This window comes from Elephas maximus, chromosome 2 (genome assembly GCF_024166365.1).
Source record: "Elephas maximus indicus isolate mEleMax1 chromosome 2, mEleMax1 primary haplotype, whole genome shotgun sequence".
Classification (NCBI taxonomy): Eukaryota; Metazoa; Chordata; class Mammalia; order Proboscidea; family Elephantidae; genus Elephas; species Elephas maximus.
The window spans coordinates 173,703,717-173,727,896 of record NC_064820.1 but is presented as its reverse complement, the minus strand read 5'-3'; the positions used below and the strand labels follow the sequence as shown (position 1 = coordinate 173,727,896).

At 39.2% G+C, this 24,180-nt stretch overlaps 1 protein-coding gene across 1 annotated transcript in view; it reads right to left on the bottom strand.

Moving 5' to 3' along the window:
- ITK (IL2 inducible T cell kinase) overlaps positions 1-24,180 on the bottom strand; it is an 82,557-nt gene that overhangs the window by 18,023 nt on the left and 40,354 nt on the right. The window contains exons 6-11 of the mRNA XM_049874208.1: positions 21,766-21,917; positions 17,375-17,440; positions 10,748-10,802; positions 2,321-2,403; positions 922-1,055; positions 463-537 (exon numbers count right to left, since the gene is read on the bottom strand). Coding sequence (XP_049730165.1) covers positions 463-537; positions 922-1,055; positions 2,321-2,403; positions 10,748-10,802; positions 17,375-17,440; positions 21,766-21,917 — 565 coding nt within the window. The remainder of the gene's footprint in view (positions 1-462; positions 538-921; positions 1,056-2,320; positions 2,404-10,747; positions 10,803-17,374; positions 17,441-21,765; positions 21,918-24,180) is intronic.

Sequence of the window (24,180 nt, the reverse complement as noted above, 5' to 3'; positions counted from 1 at the left end):
ACCCCCAGCCAACCTTTTGGCTAGCAGTTGACCGCTTAACCACTTGTGCCACCCAGGGATTCCTCCACCCCCCAACAAAGTAGATAACACGAAATTTCTAGCAGATAGGTGGGAGCACAGTGCTAAAGCATTGTTTACTAGTATTTTTCTAATAACATTTAGTAGAGTGCTCCGTACAAAGTAGGAGCTCAAAAAATACTTCGTTGATGAACTCTTAATTAAAACCAGTGGACACCGATTTGACCTAGATAATGTGCTCACATGTACACTTCTCTTATTCGCACATATTGTAAATGTTCATTTGTGCATGCTATCTCCCGTTACACAGCCTACCTGTTTTAATAGTAATTAGAAGCCTGGGGAATAGTTAGGCTCATGGAAAAGTGCATTACAATTTCCCTTAGTCCTTTAAAGACATGAGTTTTAGCACAAATGCACAATATTCTAGAATGCACTGCTCACCATATCTCAGCCCTGCTGTGACCGGGGCTTTCTGCCTCCAGGAACAAACTGGATACCGGAGCCGAGTGACCAGACCTGTTGAATAAAACGAGAAGGGTTAGAGCTTTACCGAAGCAACTGTCCAAGTTACATCATCAGGAAAAAATAGAATCCAATACAAAAGCGACTTTTTTTCTGAAAAACAAATCCCAAACAAAGACCCAAGCACTGGTTTCACACCCTCCCTGAGAAGACTCATAAGCACAGGTGGGCAAGTAATGACATTTAATGATTTCAACAGCAGAGTTTTCTAGTGGAAAATAAATGATATATTCAAATATTTGGCACCTTTTTCTATCTGTACATTTGGTTATTATTTATGATCACCTTGTGTGATATGAAGAGACCAGGCTGGGCTTTTGCCTCTTTATCCAAGTTCCCTTGCATGGGTACCTCTCCGCTTTGACCTCTAGAACTCACCTCCTCCGTTGTGTTGGTGGTAATTGATGAGGAGAGGGATGGAATCAAACACGTACTTTTCAGCCACGTAGTATCGCTTGGGATTATCATTTGTTTCTTTGATGTGATAGTGCTTTATACAGGGGTTGTTCTCACTTAAATGAAACATAAGGGCTGTGATTATTAATAAGCAATGCTTGGATGCAAAGACGTCTACTGGTATCAGATCCCTATTAGCTTTGTTTCTTGACCTCTTGCAAGGATGGCAGATACATTTCAACTTGTGTGCCAGTCTGGGCAGGTTACCATGGGTGCCAGGAGTGCTGTGTTAAGATGGATTCTGAAGCTGTGTCTGGACCCAACTGCAAACAGTGCCATGATGGACTGGTGATATTTCTTCCATGACCACAAAATGGGTATCACATGTGTTGCCCATTTTCCTTCTCTGCTTTATGAATATAATTAATCGTCAGCATATGTTGAGGAAGCATCTATTGCCCTTTCATATGTATTTGACTTTGTCAGAAAAGAATTAACACAAAGGCCTGATACTGCTATCCTTTGAAAGATCTGCTTGTAAGTTTAGCCCTGGGGTGATATTTGGAACTTGGATTTTGGGAGGGTTCCCAAACTGATAAAAGTGTCTCTGTGCCAAAACTCTTTATAAACAAAGTGGCTTATGTCAAATAACTGCTTTTCTTTTGGGAGTCTGGAATTTGGGCACATTCTAGGCAGGGTGCCTATGTGGCTAGCCCCCAGTTAAACTCTGGACACTGAGCCTCCAATGAACTTTTTTGGTAGACAACACTTTGCACGTATTGTCACAATTCATTGCTTGAGGAATTAAGTATGTCCTTGGTGACTCCACGGGGAAAGACTCTTGGAAGCTTGTGCCTGGTTTCCTGCAGATTTCACCTCATGTGCCTTTTCTCTTTGCTGATTTTGAGGTACATCTTTTTTTTTTTAGCCAGGAATCAAACCCTGGTCTTCCACATGAAAGGTGAGAATTCTACTACTGAACCACCACTGCCCTCCAATAAATGACAGGCAGTTTTATTAGCAGAGCCAGGATTAGAAGTCACATCTTCTTGCTTCCAACCAGAAGTATCTTTTCTCCCACTCCATATATATTAAATTATAAACTCCTCAGGATCAGGCATTTTGTTTTTTTAGAGCAGTGTATGCAGGATGCTAACTGGGAAGAGGAACTTGTGTCCAGCCCCAGCTCTGTCACTTTCTTGCTAAGGGACTTTGGTTATGTCCTTAGCCTCCCTAGCTTTGGTTTTCTCAGACAGAACTGGGAAACAATTTCTAGTGGCCCTCTGCCTTTCACATTGTCTGACATTGCTGTGCATTACCCATCACTCATCCACCTCAGAAGCATCTCTCCCCACATTGCTGAGTTAAGTTAGGACCATACCTTACGACAGCCTTGGTGAAAACAGACACAGTATATGTTCCTGGAGTCCTGGAATCTCGCACCATAAAGGCTCCTTCTTTGCCCTGGAATGGTTAGGAAGGATAGAAGGTTAGTGATCCCAGGAAACCAGGCTTATACACTCAGCTACACTTTATTGCCCATAAAAGGAAGAACTAGTGTAGGTTAGCTTGTCATAAAGTAGACTGTCAGTAATAATGGCTACCATTTCATTCATTAATTCAACAAATATTTCTTGTGCTCCTACTATATCGGGCACTGTCCTAGTACTGAGATTAGCAATGAATAAAGACAGACACAAGCTCTGCCCTCATGGGGATGACCATATACCATACTCTTTACAGATATTTTCCAATATGACACTGCAATCTAGGTATTACTATCTTCAGCTTACTCATGTGGATACTGAGTTCCAAAGTGTTTAAGTGACTTTCCCACGATCCCACAGCTAGTTAGTGGTGGAGCTGAGATGAACCTTGGCACGTCAGCAAAGCCCCAGCTCATTCTACTACACCATGGTGCCTCCATTCAACAAAGATTAGAAGACACTTTCCATCCTTTCAAGGACGGAAACACTTCTGGAAGCTTGGTCAGTTCCTTAGTGGGAATGTATTCCTCAGACCCTTTCCAGACTGCTGATTTTGCTGGAGGGTAGGAGGAGAATGAATATTAAGCTCCTGGATGCATGAGAGAAGTGGGGAGAAGGGAGCACCCTGAAAATGTACCCTTTACCACCTTGACAATTTTGCTAGGACTGATGAAATAAGCCAAGTGAATGGATATACCAGTTGATTCAATTCCTAGTGGGAATTTCTAAATCTTAGTTCTGTTTTAAATACTTCATGCCTAACCCTATTCCTGCCCAGCTGTAATCCTGTGCTGGTAACATTTACAAAGTCTATTATTATGATTTTCTTAACTTTGACAGAGTGAGGGTCACATTCTTTTGTATTGCTGAAAAATAGTGCATTCTATGGACATACCACATTTTGTGTGTCCATTTTTTTATTCATCAGATGATGGACATTTGGGTTCTTTCCACCTTTTGACTGTGATGAATAGTTAATGTGTATCTGACTACTTTTGCTCAATATCATGTTTGTGAGATTCTTCCATGTACTGCATGTAGCATGGCTTGTCTTTAAGTGAAGGCTGGAGTTAAGCAGGAGCCTTGTGTGGAGGGCATACACTTGTCATATATACAGCAAAGTACATAAAATCTTGAGTGGCACAAACCTTGCCATCCCCCAGCCCTGAAGATGGATTGTCTGCACTGCAAAAAATTGTCCAAGTAAAGGGTCATGCTAGTTGTTTGAACCCTAGAAACTCAGGGTTAGAAAGGACCTTGTAGTGATTATCAGGCCCAGGGTTTCTCAGCCTCGGCACAACTGACTTTTTGAGCCAGGTAATTCTTGGTTGTAAGGTGCTATCCTATGCATTGTAGGATGTTTGCCAGTTACTCCTGGTCTCTGCCTACTGAATGCTAGGTATCACTAAACATCCCTGGGGGACAAAATGCCCTGGTTGAGAGCAGGCCTTTGAACTGGTTCCTCCTGGTTCAAACCTCTGCTGAGAATTTGCTTTTCTAACACGTTCCCAGGCAATGCTAAAGCTGCTGGTTAGGAACCAATTCTGAGAACCACTAGTAGAGCAGTGGTTCCCAAATTTATCCTACATAAGAATTACCTGGAGATCTTGTTAAAATGTAGATTCTGATTCAGTATATTCGGAGTGTGTTATGGATTAAATTGTGTCCCCCAAAAATGTGTGTCAACTTGGCTAGGCCATGATTCCTAGTATTGTCTAGCTGTTCATCAGTTTGTGATTTGATGTGATTACCCTATGTGTTGCAAATTTGAACCTCTATGATATTAATGAGGCAGGATTAGAATTATGTGAATGAGGCAGAACTCAATCTACAGGATTAGGTTGTATGTTAAGTCAATTTCTTTTGAGATACAAAAAAGAGAATGAAGCAGAGAGGAGAGGGACCTCATGCGACCAAGAAAGAAGCACTGGGAGTGGCGCACATCATTTGGACCCAGGGTCCCTGGGCTGAGAAACTCCTAGAGCAGAGGAAGATTGATGACAAGGACCTTCCCCGAGAACTGACAGAGAGAGAGCCTTCGTCTGGAGCTGGCACCCTGAATTTGGATTTCTAGCCTCTGAAACTGTGAGAGAATAAATTTCTGCTTGCCAGAACTATCCACTTGTGGTATTTCTGTTATAGGAGCACTAAATAATCAAGACAGGGTGGAAATGCAAATTCTCAGCTGGGGTTCTAACCAGTTGGAAGCCCTGGTTGAGACCCACTGATCAAGCCCAACTCTCTAAACCCCTGTGTACCAAACTTTATTGATGATTAAAGTCTCCTGAAGAATTAAATAACAGCAACAACCATCACCAACAGCTGACCTTGTTCTACGTCAGACCTATGCACTTGGGGTCTCCAGGGGTAGAACCCCGGTGCCTGGGCTTTTAAAAGCTTGCCATGTGATTCTTAAAGACATTTGGGTGTAGTACCCACTGACTTAACTGGAACATACTTCTCCTATTTATAACAGTTCTGACAAGTAGTCTCCCTCCCAATCCAGCGCTGGTAGTTAGGAAAGCTTGTCCTTGTACGGAGTCAGAACCTGCTTCCTCCAATTGGCCCTCATCTACTTTTCTGTTCCAGTCCTCCTGGGGGTTAAGGGAAAATTGGCCCTTATTATGCATTTTGCCAAACCTATAGTTTACCACATAAACTTTGGGTTTTAGTACTAAACAGACTTTTAAAACTCTTCTGAGAGTTTCAAGAGCCTATTCTGAAATTTGAAACTAAGACCTGAATCTTCAGATCTCTGTTGCTGAGCCGCAGCTTCCCATCCCCCAAAAGGCCGTGAGCCGGGGCTGCCCTGGCTATGCTTTAGAGTTACTATTGATAATGTGATCTCGTATAGATAATTATTTAAAAGAACAATTTTCATGGTGAACACTCTTTATTAGTTTAGCTAAATAGCTATTTCGTTTGAAGATGACTTCAGGGGATAATTTCAGTTCATGGTTTGAAGATTTTCTCAGAGTGGCAGATTCAGGGGTTCCTCCCGTCTCAATATTATAGCTTTTTAAAAACCACTTTTGAGGTACAATTCACAGACTATAGAATTCTCCCATTTTAAGTGCACAATTCATTGATTTGTAGTAAATTTACAGAGTTGTGCAGTCATCACCACAATCTAGTCTCAGAACATTTCCATCTCCGAAAAAGATACTTCAGACCCTTGGCACCCCTGCCACGCTCATCTACTATCTCTATAAATTCGCCTGTTCTGGACATTTCATAAAAATGGAGTCATACAACTGACTTCTGGGACTGCTTTCTGTTACTTAGCATTATGTTTTCAATGTTCATCTATGCTGTAGCGTGTATCATTTCTATTTCTGGCGGAGTGATATTCCATTGTGTGATGTACCACATTTTGTTTTAAAATGACAGACATCTGGGTTGCTTCTACCTTTTGGCTACAGTGAATAGCGAATTTATGTCTGTTTTTTTTTTTTTTTTGCTCAACATCCTGTTTGTGAGATTCATCCATGAGTTGCATGTAGCATAGCTTGGCTTTGAAGTTTTGCCTTTTTGCTAAATAACATAACTTTTGGTCTTGCTTCATTCTAATGTGATGGGTTAAACTCAAGAAGGAAGAAACAAAACCTTATCAGAGTCAGACTTTATCAGAAGATGTACCTTACTCTTAGGGGATAGAAACATAGACCAAAAAGACCAGAAGTTTGTCAACTGTCTGTGAAGAAGATGGGGTGAACGTCTCTTCCATTTAATTAAGAATGTTTTGTTACTGTTGTTCTTCTTCTTTTAAAGAAGCCATTGTTTTTCTGAAAAATTTATAATCAGAATGGGGCCCAGTTATTAACAAGAGTAAACAATTCAGAGGAATTAGAAAAAGGAGAGGTAAGTCTGTCAGTCAGCTCTGCAGAGTATGGAAGGCCCAGCTTTTCTGAAGCACTCCCTTCCTTTATTGTAGTTGCTCTGGGTAGCATTCAGTGATAGTGACAGGAAACTCTGTTTTGGGGCTGAGGCAACCAAGAGTTCTGAGGAAACTAAGGCAGGCAGCACGTGCCATACGACCTACTTCCTGCCAAAAGCTCAGAGGAAGTCACAACCATAAAGGACATTGGAGCGTCAAGAGTAACCACTCATATTACTGTCATGAAAGGGGGCACTGACCTATGGGATGCAACCAGAGGGCATCCCTTGCTCCCTTGGGACATACTCAAGGTCCCAGTTTACTTTTTACTAGAAAAATAAAGAGGCAACAATAAAAAGAATCAAACATGCCAAGGAGGTGAGATATACATACAAACTGGTGGAATGAGTGAACAAAAAGTAACTTGTATACTACTCCCTTATTAACTCTGTGTGTGTGTGTGAAGAATCTTCCTTGCTCTAGTTCAGAGTATGAAACCGATTCACTCTCTGAACTTGGCCCCAGTTTACCCAACTGTAGTACAAAAGGCGGATGGACCAGAGAATCTTTGAAGGGAACTCTAACCCCAACAGACTAAAACTTTGTGAATTCCAGATAATTACTGATTAAATATATGAGCTTCAATTTCCTCATCTGTAAAATAACTTCCATTAGGTTGTTGTGAGAATTAAAGTGCATAAAACAGTACCTAGAACACAATACCAGAACCAAGACTATAAGGGATATTATTGGCCATTATTATTACACAGTATGGCATACTGTCTGCTAGAAGTATTAATTCTATTGTCTCCCTCCCTCTGAGACATGTTGGCAGTGCTATGAGTGTATTTCTTCCTTTCTGTCCACGTGACTTGAAGATGACCTTACAGAAGATAATCTTGGCACATAGGGTAGGTTATTGTGAAAAACACTAATGGATAATTCATAGCCTTGTCACACTGCATTATACTTAAAGAGTATCTGACATCTTCTATTCTCGAAGTGGTTCTTTTATTCTCCTAAAATAAACCTGTTATTAAGTCAAAATTGCATCGTTAATAGCATCTCTGAATCATGAGAGTATGATAAATCAGCGCCCTGGATAAGGCTCCTGCTTGAAATTCAGGTCTTTGAATGTGCGAGGTGCTGCAAGAAGTACTGAGTTACAGAGTGAGTACCAGCTCCTAAGACATTTACCCTCTACCTAGAGGGGCTAAGGCTGGAAAAGAAACTACTGCGATTCACAGTAGAGTGAACGCAGTGCCACTGGAGGAGGACTGTTACGGAAACACAGGGGTTCAAAGGCAGGAGGAACCACGTTCCATTATGAGGAAGGGGGAGGGCATGGAAAGCTTCCTGGAAGCAGAAACATACAAAGAATTCATAGGACTCGTTAGGAGAGGCTTTTCACTGGTTCCCAAACCTGAGTAAGTCCTAGAATCACCTGGGTGTCACCCCTAGAAGTTCTGATTGGTTAAGGCTGGAGTCCAGGAGTCTATATTTTTGAAATGCTCCCATAATTTTACTTAGAATCAGCCAGGCTCTCCTTAAGCATGATTGTTAATTTAGAAACATTTATTAAGTGTTTGATATATTCATTCATGCATTCAACAAATATTTATTGAGCAACTGCTTTGTGCTAGATACAGTTTTGGATGTTGAGTTACAGCAGGAATGGAGAAATACATATGGGGCAGTATACTGGGAGCTGTAGTTAATGAAATGAACCAATTTTCCCCTCGTAAGAGTACTACATTTGTTATGTAAAACCCAAAAACCAAACCCAGTGCCATGGAGTCGATTCCGACTCATAACGACCCTACAGGACAGAGTAAAACTGCCCCATAGAGTTTCCAAGGAGTGCCTGGTGGATTCCAACTGCTGACCCTTTGGTTAGCAGCCATAGCACTTAGCCACAATGCCAGGAGGGTTTCCATTTGTTACCTAAGGGGACACTAAATACACCCAGAGTTCCTGGGTGGTGTAAACAGTTAACACGCTTGGCTACTAACTGAAAGGTTGGAGGTTTGTCTTCTCAGGGGCACCTCAGAAGAAAAACCTGGCGCGATCTGAAAAATCAGCCATTGAAAACCACAGTTCTACTCTGACACACATGGGGTTGCCAGGAGTCAGAGTTGATTCCATGGCGACTGGTTTTTAAATATACCCGTGAAACTCTTCAGCTATTATTTCAAACAGCATACAAGCAACAGCAAAAAGAAATGAACACCGCCATTCAGTTTCAGTTACAGAGAATATGACAAGAACCCACTTAAGTTTACCCTCATATTATCTAAGGAGGATTTGATAACGTAGTTCAGACTATTAGAAAGGGGTGATGTTTCAAATGCTATAGCAAGCAAAATGTATTTAAGTGCCTCAAAAAAAAAAAATGTAAAAATGAAATTAGCTAGTCATTAATGTGGGCGGTTTTAAGAGCTCCTAAATAGATAACACGGAAACCCTAGTGGCTTAGTGGTTAAGTGCTACGGCTGCTAACCTAAGGGTCGGCAGTTTGAATCCGCCAGGCGCTCCTTGGAAACTCTACGGGGCAGTTCTACTCTGTCCTATAGGGTCGCTATGAGTCGGAATCGACTCGAGGGCACTGGGTTTGGTTTGGTAATAGATAACACTTTGCTAACTGATAAGCGATGGAAAATTAAAAACAAAACCTGCACTTGTTTAAACACAGTATAATTCAGGTTTTTAATTAATTTTGCACTCCCCATCAATTAGTCCTTATTAGTCAATTTTTACTATGGCATCCAATATCCAATAATACTATAGTAACACAGGTTGCTAGGGTCGCTATGAGTCGGAATCGACTCGACCGCACAGGGCTTGGTTTTTTGGTTTAACACAGGTTGGGGGTCGAGGTGCTGGGCTGCCCACGAGTGGAACACAGGTTGGACTTTCAAAAAAAAAAAAAAAAGTTGATTCCCAGGAAGGAACTCTGGAGATTCTGATTCTGTAGGTCTGGGTGGGATCTAGGAATCTATATATTTTTTAATTTTCCTGTGATTCTAACGTGTGGCCTATTGGGAACCACAGGAAACAGCTTAAGTGCTGAATCGCTGTAGAGCCAGACCAGAGCCCTTCCCAGCTAAGTTCCCCTGCCTCCATGAAGTCTTCCTGAATTCTCTCTAGGGCTTCTCTGAACTCCCTATCTGGGCCTGTCCTATCTGTTCATAGTTTATCTTAGATTATCCTCTAACTCTTTCTTCAGAGTTTGCCTTGTTTCCCAATAGAGTTCAAAGCTTGTTGAGGGCAAAGATCCTGTCTCAAGCACCCCAGAGTGCCTAGCTCTGTGCTCAGCAAAATGGCCTGGTACTTGAGTTTATGCTGAGAAACGCTAATAAACGCAATGGGCAGACCTGCCGTGACTGAGATGGATACTGACACACAGATGTGATACAGAGGCTGCTTCTTATGCGGGTGTCACAGGTACACACAGGGTATTGTGGAGGATCCATAAGTAACTGAACTTGTTCTTTGGTAATCAGTGATTTAGCCAAAGACAGAAAAGCCAAAGCTCACTGCTCCTAAATATGGTTTTTCCTTTTCCCCTTTCCCTTTTCATCCTGTACGAGCCTCTGGTGGTGCAGTGGTTAAGCACTCTTCTGCTAACCGAAATCTTGATGGTTTGAACCCACTAGCCACTCAATGGAAGAAAGATGTGGCAGTCTGCTTCTGTAGAGATTATAGCCTCAGGACCCCTATGGGACAGTTCTACTCTGTCCCATAGGGTCGCTATGAGTTGGAATCAACTCGATAGCAATAGGTTTTCCTCCTACAGAAATTATGTTTTTGCCTTTGATAGATGAAATCAACTTATTGCCAGTTTCCCTTGTACAAAGTAAAAATAATAATAATAATAACAAACTACTGTATATGCCTTTGAATTATTCTTTGACAGTATTCACCATCTTTCCACCTTCCTTTCATAGCTTTTCATACCTTTCCTGACATCCTCCCATGTCCCTTTCTCTAAGGCTCATCCATAGCTACTGTCCAAGGTATGAAAAAATGAAACAACAACAAAAAACCCAGTTGCTGTTGAGTCAATTCTAACTTGTGACAACCCTATGTGTGCCAGAGTAGCACTGTGCTCTGTAGGATTTTCAATGGCTGATTTTTCAGAAGAAGATTACCAGACCTTTCTTCCAAGGAGACTCTGGGTGGACTTGAACCTCCAAATTTTGGTTAACAGCCAAGCATGTTAACCATTTGGACCATCCAGGGACTCTATACAAAGTAATGGTTACTGGAAAATCCTGTCATTTGCTAGTTCTGTAAACTCCCAGATTACTGTCACGAAACATGGCAACCATTGTTCATCTAATATAGCAACCCAGTGCATTCGCATAAACCACGGCATGGCTGGAAAAAAAAAAAAAAAAAGCACAATTCATTTTAAGTCAAAAGAAACGTTAAGGAGACTTACTGTGTCCAACAGAAGTTTTTCAGCTTTGTCACGATTGATGCTCTTATTGTACCACCTGAAAGCATAAAAAGTCATGTGTCAATGACACTTATTAAATTCTACTATGTATTTATAAAATACAAGGCAGGAAAACCATTTGGTCATTTTCTGTTTCTACCAAGGCTTTTAAGCTCTATAGGAAAAACATGCTACTTTTAAGTGTAATAACATTTTTAACTGAAGGGGACAGATGAAAGAGGACTGGCAAAATATTGATAATTGTTGAAGCTGGGTATTGGGTATTCTCTCTACTTTTGTGTACTTTGGAAATATTTCATAATAAAATTAAAAAAAATTTATCTTTCTCATTTTAGAATTCAGTGGGTGGTTATACATAGGATGATGCTAGGGCAGCTATAAAAATTTTACACAAATTTGAAAGTTAAGCAAATATCCTTTTAAAAGAACTGTAGTATTTTCTTCTTTAAGACTGGTCTTCAAGACCTTCTGCAAAGTAATTATATTACTTTTAAATTTTTGAGGTCTGGTGAAAAGGAATAAAAAGTGGTAAATAAAAATATGTGTGATTTTGGGAGATGGAGGTTTATTTATTTTTATGTCCCCTAAAAATACTGGGTCTAAAAATACTAGAGCCACCATCTTGGTCTCCCTGAAAACTGACTAGGTAAAAGGAAGTAGAATAATCATCAGTTAATAACCAGTTTTGGAAATCAATACATCTAGGAGAAAAGTTCTGGTTGGGGAAGGAATACCCATTGCCACTGAGTCGATTCTGACCCAGAGTAATCCTCTTGGACAGAGTAGAACTGCCCCGTAGAGTTTCCAAGGAGTGGCTGGTGGCAGCCATGCTCTTAACCATTGTACTACCAAGGCTCTGGGGAAGGAATACCACTTATCAAACTTGTTTGGCTATTTCAGAGCAGTAATGAATAAGGGAATTAGTGGATCCTCCGGAGCTTTTTGAACATTCTGCCAGAATGAACTGGTTCAAAGCCCTGCAGAGAACTTGCATTTCTAACAAGTCCCCAAGCAATGCTAATGCTGCTCATTAGGGACTGACCCTGAAAACCACTAGTAGAACAGTGGTTCTCAAAAATTTATTATAAATAAGACTTTCATCACCTGGAGATTTTGTTAAACTGTAGATTTTGATTCAGTATATCTGCATTCTACAACAGAACAGTATCTTACACTTCAAAGGCCTCTTGGAGATTACGTAGTTGAGGGCTGGCAAATTTTGTTTTGTTAGGTGCCGTCAAGTCAGTTCTAACTCATAGTGACCCTATGTACAATAGAATGAAACACTGCCCCATCCTGCACCATCCTCACAATCACTGCATGTTTGAGCCCATTACTGCAGCCACCATGTCAATCCGTTTGTTGAGGGTCTTCCTTTCTTTGGATAACCCTCTAAGCTACCAAGCATAATGCCCTTCTCCAGGGACTGGCCTCCTGATAACACGTCCAAAGTACGTGAGACAAAGCTTCACCATTCTCACTTCTAAGGAGCATTTTAGCTGTACTTCTTCTGAGACAGAATTATTTGTTCTTCTGGCAGTAAATCATATTATTCAATATTCTTCTCCGCCACCAGAATTCAAGGCTGTCAATTCTTTGGTCTTCCTTATTCATTGCCCAGCTTTTGCATGCATATGAGGCAATGGAAAATACCATGGCTTGGGTTAGGTGCACCTTAGTCCTCAAGGTGACATCTTTGCTTTTTAACACTTTAAAGAAGTCTTTTGCCGAAGATTTGCCCAATGTAATACATTAATTTCTTGACAGCTGCTTCCATAGGCGTTGATTGTGGATCCAAGTGAAATGAAATCCTTAAGAACTTCAATATTTTCTCCATTTATCAGGATGTTGCTTATTGGTACAGTTGTCAGGATTTTTGTTTCCTTTATGTTGAGGCATAATCCACACTGAAGGCTGTGGTCTTTGATCTTCATCAGTAAGTGCTTCAAGTCCTCTTTCAGCAAGCAAGGTTGAGTCATTTGAATATCACGGGTTCCTAACAAATCTTCCTCCAACCTTGATGCCGAGTTCTTCATATAATCCAGCTTCTCAGATTATTTGCTTGGTTGGCAAATATGTTTCATCATATTCAAGCTATAATCCATGAGTAGTGGCTGCCTTGAGCTGTGCGTTGAAAAGGATTTTGAGGTCACGTCTGGGTTCAGTAAGTAACACTGTCAATATCTAATAGTGATAGCTACCCTGAGTTCAATGAAAGGGGAGGGACATCATTAAGAGTGCTTTGCCTTCCTTTACCATCTGACTTTTCATTTTATGGAGAAGGGATCTGAGAGCCAACAGGTGAGGTAATTTGCCCAAGGCCATGACCCCAAACAAAAGCTGGTAACCCATTGCCATAGAGTTCATTCAGACTCAGAGCCACCCTACAAAGGCATGAGAACTCAATCCAATCAATTTAACTGCCCATAATTATGTGCCACATTCTCACACAGATATCACCTGAAAGTGACAACATTAATTTCAAGGACAAAAAATCATCATATTGAGCATTTTTTATATACCTAGAAGTAAACTAAATATCTGGATGTTTGCTTGTAAGTTATTTTACTCTCTAGCTGTGACTTCATAATGTAAAGAATGCAAGCTAATAATAGCAGAAAAATAGGGTCCGGAAATTTTTTATTTGTTGTATGATGTGGTGTTTTATTTTTAAAAATGACTAAGGATACCTTTAGATAAGGGTTTATGTTTTGGGGTATATACTTTTTATTTACCCATGTCCCACCATCCCGTACTGCATTATATTCAGAATTTTGAGTTTGCCCCCTCTACCATAAATAACCAAAAAAAAGAAAGGAAACCCTGGTGGCATAGTGGTTAAGTGCTATAACTGCTGACCAAAAAGTCACCGGTTCAAATCCACCAGGCGCTCCTTGGAAACTCTATGGGGAATTTCTACTCTTGACTCACTATGAGTCAAAATCGACTCCATGGCAACGGTTTGGTTTTTATCATAAACAAAGAAACTCTAATGAAAAGAAAAAGAAATACAAATAAAACTTCCCAGCTTCTTAGTGAACACTGGAAATAAATGCCTACCCATTTTCTGGAGGTGTTCAATATATAGTTTTATTTTATTTAAGCATATCTCATATATATTTCATTAGGAACCTCAGTCTGCCCAGTATACCTCATTTAAGCTCAAATATTCTAAGAACTGATGATTTTCCTGTTAGCTGAGGGAGGGGCTACTCCCACATACCTGAGCCAATTTTTTTCAAAATGAGTGGCAGGTGAAAGACTTTTCAGAAAATGATAGCTCTTCATTACTGAACCTGTAAGAATTTCAGCAACACTTTGTTTTGTTGTTGTTGAAAAAGATACACAGCAAAACATATATCAACAATTTCTACATGTACAACACCACTTGATCACATTTGAATTACTGCGAATCCTAATGAGTTAACAGAAGTCCTCATTAGCTAGTACTCTTCAACCCAGTGGTGTAGTAGTTAAGCGCTATGGCTGCTAACAAAAAGGTCAGCAGTTTGAATCCATCAGGCACTCCTTGGAAACTCTGTGGGGCAGTTCTAGTCTGTCCTTTAGGGTTGCTATGAGTCAGAACCAACTCGTCAGCAACGGGTTTGGCTTTTTTTTTTCTTTTTTTGGTGTAAGCCAATTTTTGTTATTTTGAAATAATTTTAAACTTAAGGGAAAGTTGTAAAATAGTATAAAAGAGCTCCCATGTATGCTTCACCCAGCTAAAACAATTGCTGACATTTTGCACATTTGCTTTACCAGCCCCTCTAGATAGATATACAGCCATACAAACAGATGCATATATGCATACATAGAAATATTTTCTTCTGAATGATTTGAGAGTAGATTTTTTTTTTCTCTCTAATGAGCACATAGTATTTAATGGATGCACCACCCTCAACCAATCCCCTGCTTTTTTGGAGAGGAACTTTTAGGTTGTTTCCAAAAATATACTTTAAAACAACTATTTTAAAATATAACATTTCTGCTCCCTGAGGGCAAACTTATAAATTTTGAAACTTTATGGTTTCTCAACATTTATTAAACACATGAAAAAAAAATGCAGTAAACTTTCAAGGTGAAGAATGTTACAAAAAAATTTGTACCTAAACAATTATATTTAGAATCCAAAAAAGCTCTTCAACTCCGAAGTATTTCTATTAAATTCCTAATTGACCAGATCACAGTATCGGGTGACATTCTCACATAAGAGGCAATTCTCTTCCTACCCTGAATATTTACACATTTTTATTCTAGGCAGATGGATATTGTGCACATGGAAGAGAAAATTGTTACAATAGACACAGAGATTTTTATACTGGAAATGCGATCATTAGAAGTGTTTAGTGTCTGGTCAAGTGCATTTCTTAGGTAATTTTTTCATGTTGTACGGCCCAACTTTTGTTATTTTTAAATGTTGACCACACCAGCACTTCTCTAGAATTTATAGCGACATGAGTCTACTGCCGTCTCTCTGGGAACACTTGGTGAATAGTAGCACTCTTTTATAACAATAATTTTTTTTGATTCAGTACTTGAGAGTAGATTTTTATGCCTAAGTACTTCAGTGATTTACTAATAAAACTTATACTCACATAACGACAGTACAATTACCAAAATCAGGAATTTTAACATTGATACAATATTATTACTTAATTTCAAATCTTATTAAAATTTTATCAATTGTTCCAATAGCATTTTTGCAATAATTCTTTTTTTTTTTTTTTTAATGGTTCAAGCTCCAGCCTAGGAATAAGAGTGCATTCAGTTGCCAAGTCTCTTTATTCTTTCCTTTAATGCAGACCAATTTCTCAGGCTTTCCTTCTTCAATGGTATTAGCGTTTTTGAAGGGTGTGGGCCAGTTGGAAACCCTGGTGGCATAGTGGTTAAGTGCTACGGCTGTGAACCAAACAGGTGGCAGTTTGAATCCACCAGGCTCTCCTTGGAAACTCTATGGGGCAGTTCTACTCTGTCCTATAGCTATGGTCACTATGAGTCGGAATCGACTCAACGGCACTGGGTTTGGTTTGGTTTTTTTTTTAATGGGCCAGTTATTTTGTAGGATATATGTCAACTTGAATTTGCTTAGTATTTCCTCCTGACTAAATGCAGATTATGGACTTTGGACAGGAATATTGCAGGAGTGATGTTATGTCCTTCTCAACACTTCACACCTGGAGACACATATCTGTTGGTCCCATTTTCAGTAATGTGAAGTTGGTCATTTGGTTAAGATGGAGCCTACCAGGTTTCTCCACTTTGTAATTAATAAGTGATTAATGCAGAGATAATTTAAAGCTATGTAATTAAACTGTGCCTCATCAAACTTTCACTCCCTAGTTGTAACATCTAATATTGATGATGCTTGCCTGAATTGGTTGATACTTGGCCTTCAAAAGCTATGATTTTTAAAGTTTATAATTTCTTCTAGATTCATTAGTTGGCATTCTAGTGTAAGCAAGAGCTTTCTCTTCTTATCTAAAAAACTACTTACTTATTAATCTATGTATTTACTATGGATTATTATTTTATTCAATGGATCATAGTCTATTACTGTCATTATTTATTTCGATACTCAAATTGTCCCAGATTTGGTTAGTGGGAGCCTCTTGCAGCCGACTTATGTGTTTGTTAGATATGTCCACATTATTATTATTAATATTATTATTATTGAGTATTTTTTAATTTTCTGTCACAACAAGATGGCCCAGGTTCATCTTGTTCTCTCCCAGACCTAACCCTGGATCTCCTAAACCATTGCTCCAAGAAGTCTCTCTTAAGTGTAAAGTGTTAATTTGAAACCAAGATCCGGATGCTAGATGTGAGCATTGCTACTGCTATGTCATTACTTCAGGGCCTTCAGCAGGAGCTAGGAAATGAATATACATGGTGAGTACATTGTGTACTACAATTGAATTTTATTAAATGCTCAGTACTTTCATTAAAATTATGTCCCCATGAACTCTTTTAAGTGATATCTTGTAAATAAACACTTAACACAATATAAGCAGATATTTAATACCTATTTATTTGCCTATTATTTTGGTGTTTGGAAGCATTGTGGTTAACCATTATTTTAAATCTGTTTATATTTAATCCACTGTTCACAGTGTCTAGTCCTTCTCAAGTAAGACTGATTTTCTTGGGATTCCCAGTATGACCTTTTCCTTCAATCTGTCCCCCTTTGATAAAAGGGGACATGAATGCCCATACCCTTCCCCTCCTCTTATTTAAATTGCTTCTCTCCTGCTCATTTAGGGGGCGGAGGTTGAGGAAGAAGAAAGTGAATCAAGAAAAGAAAAGGCTTAATATTTTCATAATCAACCTATAATTTACTCCTAACCTAAAAACCCAAACATGTTGCTGTCGAGTCAGTTCTGACTCATGGTGACCCCATGTGTTACAGAGTAGAACTGTGCTCCGTAGGATTTTCTTGGCTGTAATCTTTCCCGAAGTAGACCAACAGGTTTTTCTTCCTTGGCACCATTAAGTGGGTGTGAACCTCCAACCTTTAGGTTAGTAGCCAAGAGTAAAACATTTGTGCCTCCCAGGAATCCCTCCTAACCTAAGGAATATCATACTTTTAGAAAACAAATAAAATAATCTTACTCGTAGGTTTCCAGGTTATTTGGAGATTTTTCTACCAGATAACTGCTTGGTACATATCCTTCATGCCTGTTAAAAGGGAAATTGGTGTTTAGGTTAATTCGACCTAATTTTCACATTTTTTTGTCACACATTTTTTTGTTACACATTTAATCCACTAAAAATTAAAGATGTGGAAGTCTCACATATGTCATTGCTAAGAACATACTTTAAAGTTTTGGAATAAAAGAACTGGTAAAAATAACAACACCTGCTATCTGTTAAAGGCAAGAGGCTTCACCACTAATACATGAACCATAAAAATAAGAAGTGGCTATTTTATTTTAAAAGCTCGGCTTGCTGCTCTCCTCACTGTGAAATTTCCTCTACTGGAAAAAAAGATTAATGTTCAGTCTCTATTTTCTATAAGGAAACATTTTTTTTTCATATGTGACAATCAGTATTTTTTCCACTCTAGTGCCAATGTTTCATAGTCATGAAGCCAAAATAATTAAAATATAAAAAATTACTTTCCAACCACAGGTCCTAAAAAGATACCACCAGTCAATATTATAAGCTTCTTAATTCAAGGCCTCTCTAATAGTTGTTATTAGTTAACCTCCTTCAGATATAAATGGCATAAATATGAGAAAATAGAATGAAGTAGGCTGGGTTTGTGGGGGCGTCACTTTTGAGCAAGAATTAGTAATTGTGCATAAACAAAGAAGCATGGATAAAGACACTAATAAGAATAGCAAAATATTTTATATTTGTGTGTAGCTTTGTCATTTCCAAAGCACTTTCACATTCATAGTCTCATTTAATTCCACAAGGTGAGAACATTGCCACTTCTGCTCTCTGGGCCTCTGACTTTGTACCTGTAAAACGAGGAACCTAAATTAGATGATCATTAAGTTGGACTCTGCCAAACTACAAAAGAATGCCTGAGAGTTTCTTGCTTCTAACTCCATAAAGTGTTTTATTTATTTATTTTTGCAGAATAAGGCTATTTGTCAGACTAGTGATTATGTATAATGGGGAATGTGTAATGTATTTCACAGAATTATTTTGGGAAGAGTGACAAAATCAAGAATAGAGATGCCAAATACAAGATAATTATCTTGTACCTTGTGCCCGTGGCAGACATTGCCAATCCATCATGGCATACTCTTTTTGGGGAATTGGACATTGAACCTCAGGGTCATCCTTATCATGGTACCCAAGGCAGCCACTGCCAGTTGATGGGAGACAGCTTGTTTGAAAATTATTTGCCATTCCTTCTGTAGCTCTTTTTTTGAATTCCCCTTAATTATGTCTCTCTTTGCCATTTTTTTTTTTTTTTGCCATACCGTGTGTTTACAGCTATATTAATAGATAAAAAAAAAAACATGTTTGCTTTCAAATAGAATTACTGTGTTTTAATATGCCAACTAAAGCTGGGTTATAGGCATCAATGATAATAATTTTTTTCCCTTGCATATAATATAGAACTTATGAAGCCCTTTTACTTTCACCATCTCATAGATTTCTCAACACTGTGAGATAGATAAAGTTGATATTGTCATTGACATTTTGCAGATAAGGAAATGGACTCACTGAGGCTAAGTGACTTGTCCAAAGACACACACAACAAGAGTAACTGTCCAAACATTAAAGTTCAAATCTCCTGTCTCCCCATCTTGTGTACTTTCCACCATACCACACTATTACAAAGTAACACCGGGAAATTCCCACAATGCAGATTGGCCCCTGAGGTGTCCTCTTTGATGTTCTTTGAAGTGCCAAGAGTTGAGCCTTTCCACAAAACCACTGTTCTAAGGGTAAACTGTCATTTGGGGAAGTAAGACCTAGGAGAAGAAATTTCCTGGCACATTAGCAGTGCTAAATGTCAGTTGATTGAACTGGTGAATTAATTTTTCTTTTCTTTTTTTTTTTTTTTAGTTAAAAACAATTTTTTTTTTTGAACTGGTGAATTTCTGAGTAAGTTTCTCCGGGGTTTGTAGATACAGGCAGCTTGGAGCTTGTTCCTGATACAGGTCTCCCCATAATGGGCAATGAAAGGTCATGTGACCAGCCTAATTTGCCTCCATGGGGGAGCTGGAGAGCAGGGTTCCTCATGAGGGTCTGTGGGATCTATTCTTAGCTACTAAGCTGCACTGCCTCCCAAACAGTTCTTGATTTGATCACATATTACCTAGCTCTCCAAAACGTAAATTTTGGTGTATGTAAATATAACCTTAGAGATATTTGTACCCCCTAAAAAAAATAAAATAAAAAAAAGATATTTGCACCCCTTTTTAAAATCGATCCAATTGGCTTTTTTTTTTAAGTTTAACGATACTCAGTATTGGTGAGAATGGAGCAAAATAAGCATTCCCATAAACCTATTGGTGGGTATGTAAATCTGGCAAACTTTTTGATGGAAATACCTATCAAAACTAAGATATCATATACTCGGACTCAATAGTTCCACAGTTAGAAATATGTCCTGTAGATAAATATATAGTCTCAAAAGACTGCCAAGATACACAAGCAAAGACCTTAATTTTGGGGCCTTGACTGAAATAGCAAACAAAGAAAACAAAGCTGAAAACTTCATGTTCTGCAGTGAAAGATTCCTTAAATACTTATAATATACAATCATACATTCTAACACTATGCAATTATTTAAAAAATGAGGTAGGTCTGCACGTCATTAACAGTTAAAAGCAAAATGAAGAGCAGGAATGTAGGTTTAGTGTGTAAATGAAAAAAAGGTGTATTTATATATGAGGAAGTCTGGTGGTACAGTGGCTGAAGCGCTTGCCTGCTAACCAGAAGTTCAGAGGTTTGAACCTACAGCTACTCCTTGGGAGAAAGATGTGGCAGTCTGCTTCTGTAAAGATTACAACCTTGGAAACCTGGTGGGGCAGTTCTACTCTGTCCTTCCTATAGGGTCGCTATGAATCAGAATCGACTCATGGCAGTGTTTTTTTTTGGGATTTGTATGTGAATAATTTTTTTTCCCAAGGATACACAAAAAAGTGTTAATGGTAATTACTTTTGGAGTTGAAGTGGGGAGGAAGGAAGATGGCTTATTTTTCATATATGTGTCTTTGTGCTCGTAGTATTTTTGGGTTTGTTTGTTTTAATAAATTATTGATATAGGTATCCAGATGCTACAATGATGGGACACTTTCTTTGTCTTTTTTGTATTTTTAATTAATAATAACCCCAATACTTTAAATGTGCTTAAACCCTTAATATTAATACACATGGGTGTTTATTGTAGTGTTATTAATATTTGCAAAATCTTAGAAACAGTCAAAATGCCCAAAAAGAGGGAATTTGTTAAATTATGGTACATTTACATGCTGGATTTATGCAGTCGTTGAAGTTATATTCTCAAGAATATTTCAGGGCATGGGTACATGCCTGTTATATTAAGAGAGGAAAATGATGCAGTCGTTGAAGTTATATTCTCAAGAATATTTCAGGGCATGGGTACATGCCTGTTATATTAAGAGAGGAAAATGATATAGTGTGAATCTGATAGATTTCAACTACGCACTAATATCAAAGTCATATACATTCCCGAGCATTCTGAAGGTTAGTAACAGTAATTACATTGTATTTCACATTAGGTAAAGGCTCATAGGATTTTTCTATTCACAAATTCTATAGTGGTCAATTAATATCTGCACAACTTTACTTTCTCCATGAACCATTTGGCTGGCTAGTTCTATGGTCATGCTTGTAACTAAATCTTACTATCTTCTTTCTGATACTTCTTAATATACCCAATCTGCACCACCTCTACATGCCTTTCTTCCCACCAAAAATAAGCTCTTCACAACGGGATGTACCTTCATCCTTACTCACTTAAACACTCAAGAACAATAGTGCGTTGCAAAAAAAAAAAAAAAGTTGCCCATCTCCCAAACTGTGGATGTCAGTGAAAAAACCCAGGGGATTTTTAGATGAGAGTGCTTGAGATAGGGTACATGGAGCAAGCATAGCAAGTGACTGCCTCCTGACCACTTCTGAGAAGAGGAAAAACTCCCCTCAGCTACTTCCTCTTCCTCCCTCTTCCTCCTGCCTCTGTTCTCTTCTCCTAACTCAGTATAGTGATCACTCTGAGAGAAGTGACACACATCATTCTGGTGTTTTCTTAGTCCCTACCACGCCTCACACCCTGGAACAGTAACCACCAGTTGCCGTCGAGTCGACTCTGACTCATGGCAATCCCATGTGTGTGAGAGCAGAACCGTGCTCCATAACGTTTTCGGTGGCTGATTTTTCCAAAGTAGATTGCCAGGCCTTTCTTCCGAGGTGCCTATGGGTGGACTCAAATCTCCAACCTTTCAGTTAACAGCCAGGAGCATTAAAGGTTTATACCACCCAGAGACTCCACAGTAACCACAGAAGTTCCTTACCCATTCCTGTCCTGAACTCTCCACCAGTGAATCTCAGAGCTGTCCAGCAGGTAGTACTCTTCATTGCGGCGAAGTGTGAGTTCCTGTGGGTCATTTGTTTGGTAGTCATACAAGGCAATGACCAAGGTTTCCTCAGGTTCCTGGAGTGACCGCTGGGTGAAAGGAACAACAAAATCGAGCAAATACATGAAAAGGAGGTAAAATGCAGAACAGGGTTAGCAAATTCTTGAGCTGTTACTTGCTCCTGAGTCTGCTAGATCAACACACCAGTTGCTATAATCCACAGGGATATTCACTGAAGCAATCTGCTGTCTTCCAGTTGGTTCTCTTTATGTGTTAGAATTATGCAGCTGAGTATGAGACATACACAATAAGGAGCTGGGATTCTTCGCCCCTCTCATTCTGTGCAGTAAATTCTGACCACAGTGAATTCCAGGCAGTCACATGCTTTTCACAAGCGTCTGCTGGTTTCTGTACGTGCACCATGCCACACATTGCAGTCTGCCTGCCGGAAGCATTGTATTCGGAGGGAAGGTAATGCAATCAATACTAAATCGTTCAGTTGATGCTTTGCTGATTTGATCTGTGGGTTGTCCAGATCAATAGGATTATAGATTATTGGAGCTAGAATGCCTGTGAGAGATCATTTTATGCAACTCATTTTGAATGAGGAAACTGAGGCACAGGTGGGAAAATGGATGTGACCAAGTTTAGAGGTGACTTAGTCTTAATGCCTTCTTCACTAAAGCACATGGTCTTCCTTCTTTCTCTTGTGGGCGTTCTTTCACTCATATCTCTACTCCTCAGTACCTTTCTTAAGACGAGATACTGAGGAGACGAAGAAGAGAATGTAAAGCAAACAGTCACAAGAGTTCAGGATGGGCATACTTGCTACTGGTTGGCATATTTTTTGGAAGAGTAAATATGGGAAGAGATTGAGATTGCTGGCTAAAAGGTGATTTAACGCTGGAGAAATCACAGTTCTCTGAGTACATTGTGGCATTTGGCAGCATAAAAATAATGAAGCTAAAAAGAAAAGGCTTGTCATACTGATGTAGTGTGTCATCCTAGCTTAGCCCAGACTGGAATTTGAAATCCAGATATTTGTGGAGCTTGTGAAGTTGCTGTGTCTTGGTGTACCTATAGACATGAGTCAATGGGCCTGTGGCTTTCCTTCTAAGAGCTAATGGAGGGAAGAGTTGCATTCCAGGACACCTGAAGAAGATAAAGGGGGGAAATGGCTTGGTATCCATCTCAACTAACTGATTCATCCCTCTAACTAGAAAGGTCAGAGCAGCAATTCTCAGATCATGGTGGTACCATCCCAAAAGGGACATTTTGGACATCTTTGGGAGTATTTTGAGTGTTACAAACATTGAGGTGTGCTAAGCAGCATAGTGGTTAAGAGCTACGGCTGCTAACCAAAAGGTTGGCAGTTTGAATCTACCAGCATCTCCTTGGAAACCCTATGGGGCAGTTCTACTCTGTCCTATAGGGTCGCTAGGAGTTGGAATCGACTTGATGGCAATGGGTATGGTACGGTAACGCCATTTAGTGCGTGATGGCCAGGAATACAAAACATTCTGCAGTGTACCATATTCTGTACAACCTTTAAATGTCCTGTTTGACCAAAACCAAAGCCAAACTCACTGCCAACAAGCTGATTCTGACTCATGGCCACCCTACAGTTCAGAGTAGAATTGTATTCCACAGGGTTTTCAATGGCTGTGATCTTTTCAAAGCAGATTGCTGGGCCTTTCTTTCGCAGCACCGTTGGGTCGATTCAAACGACCAACCTATCGTTAGAAGGCAAGTGCAAACTATTTGCACCATGCAGGAACCTTTCCTGTTAGACATTCACGTGCTAAGAAACCGTTTACAATAATACTACATAATGATAATCTGAGCCTAGATCCTACATCTACCCTATACAAAGTACTGGGTTTTCCAGGAATACATCTACCTGCACATTGAGGGAAGATTATACTTGGTTCAGTTTACCAAACTTCGGTTTTGTTACTGAACTTTACCAAGAGCTGCTCACCATTTGGAAAATCATATCACAGATGATAACACTGTATTTGAGTCACCGATACAATATTCCTGTATCAGTCCACATCTGAGCTGGTAAATTTACTGGAGTTCTACCTACATGTGCAAGCAATTGACTATTTCATTGTGTCTTCCAGTATAGTCATGATTCAATATTTATATACAGAAATATATATTACTTTATGCAAATTATTTTCCTTTTATTTTTTTGAGTATTTAATCTCATTTACTTTTTTAAATTACAGAGAGAGCATTTACTGATTTCTAGAAATTAGGTATTTAGGTAAGTTCTATTATCTGTGAATTTCTTTTCAGGATAATAAATGGGAATTTATAAAATATTTGTTATAAAAGGGGCATTGG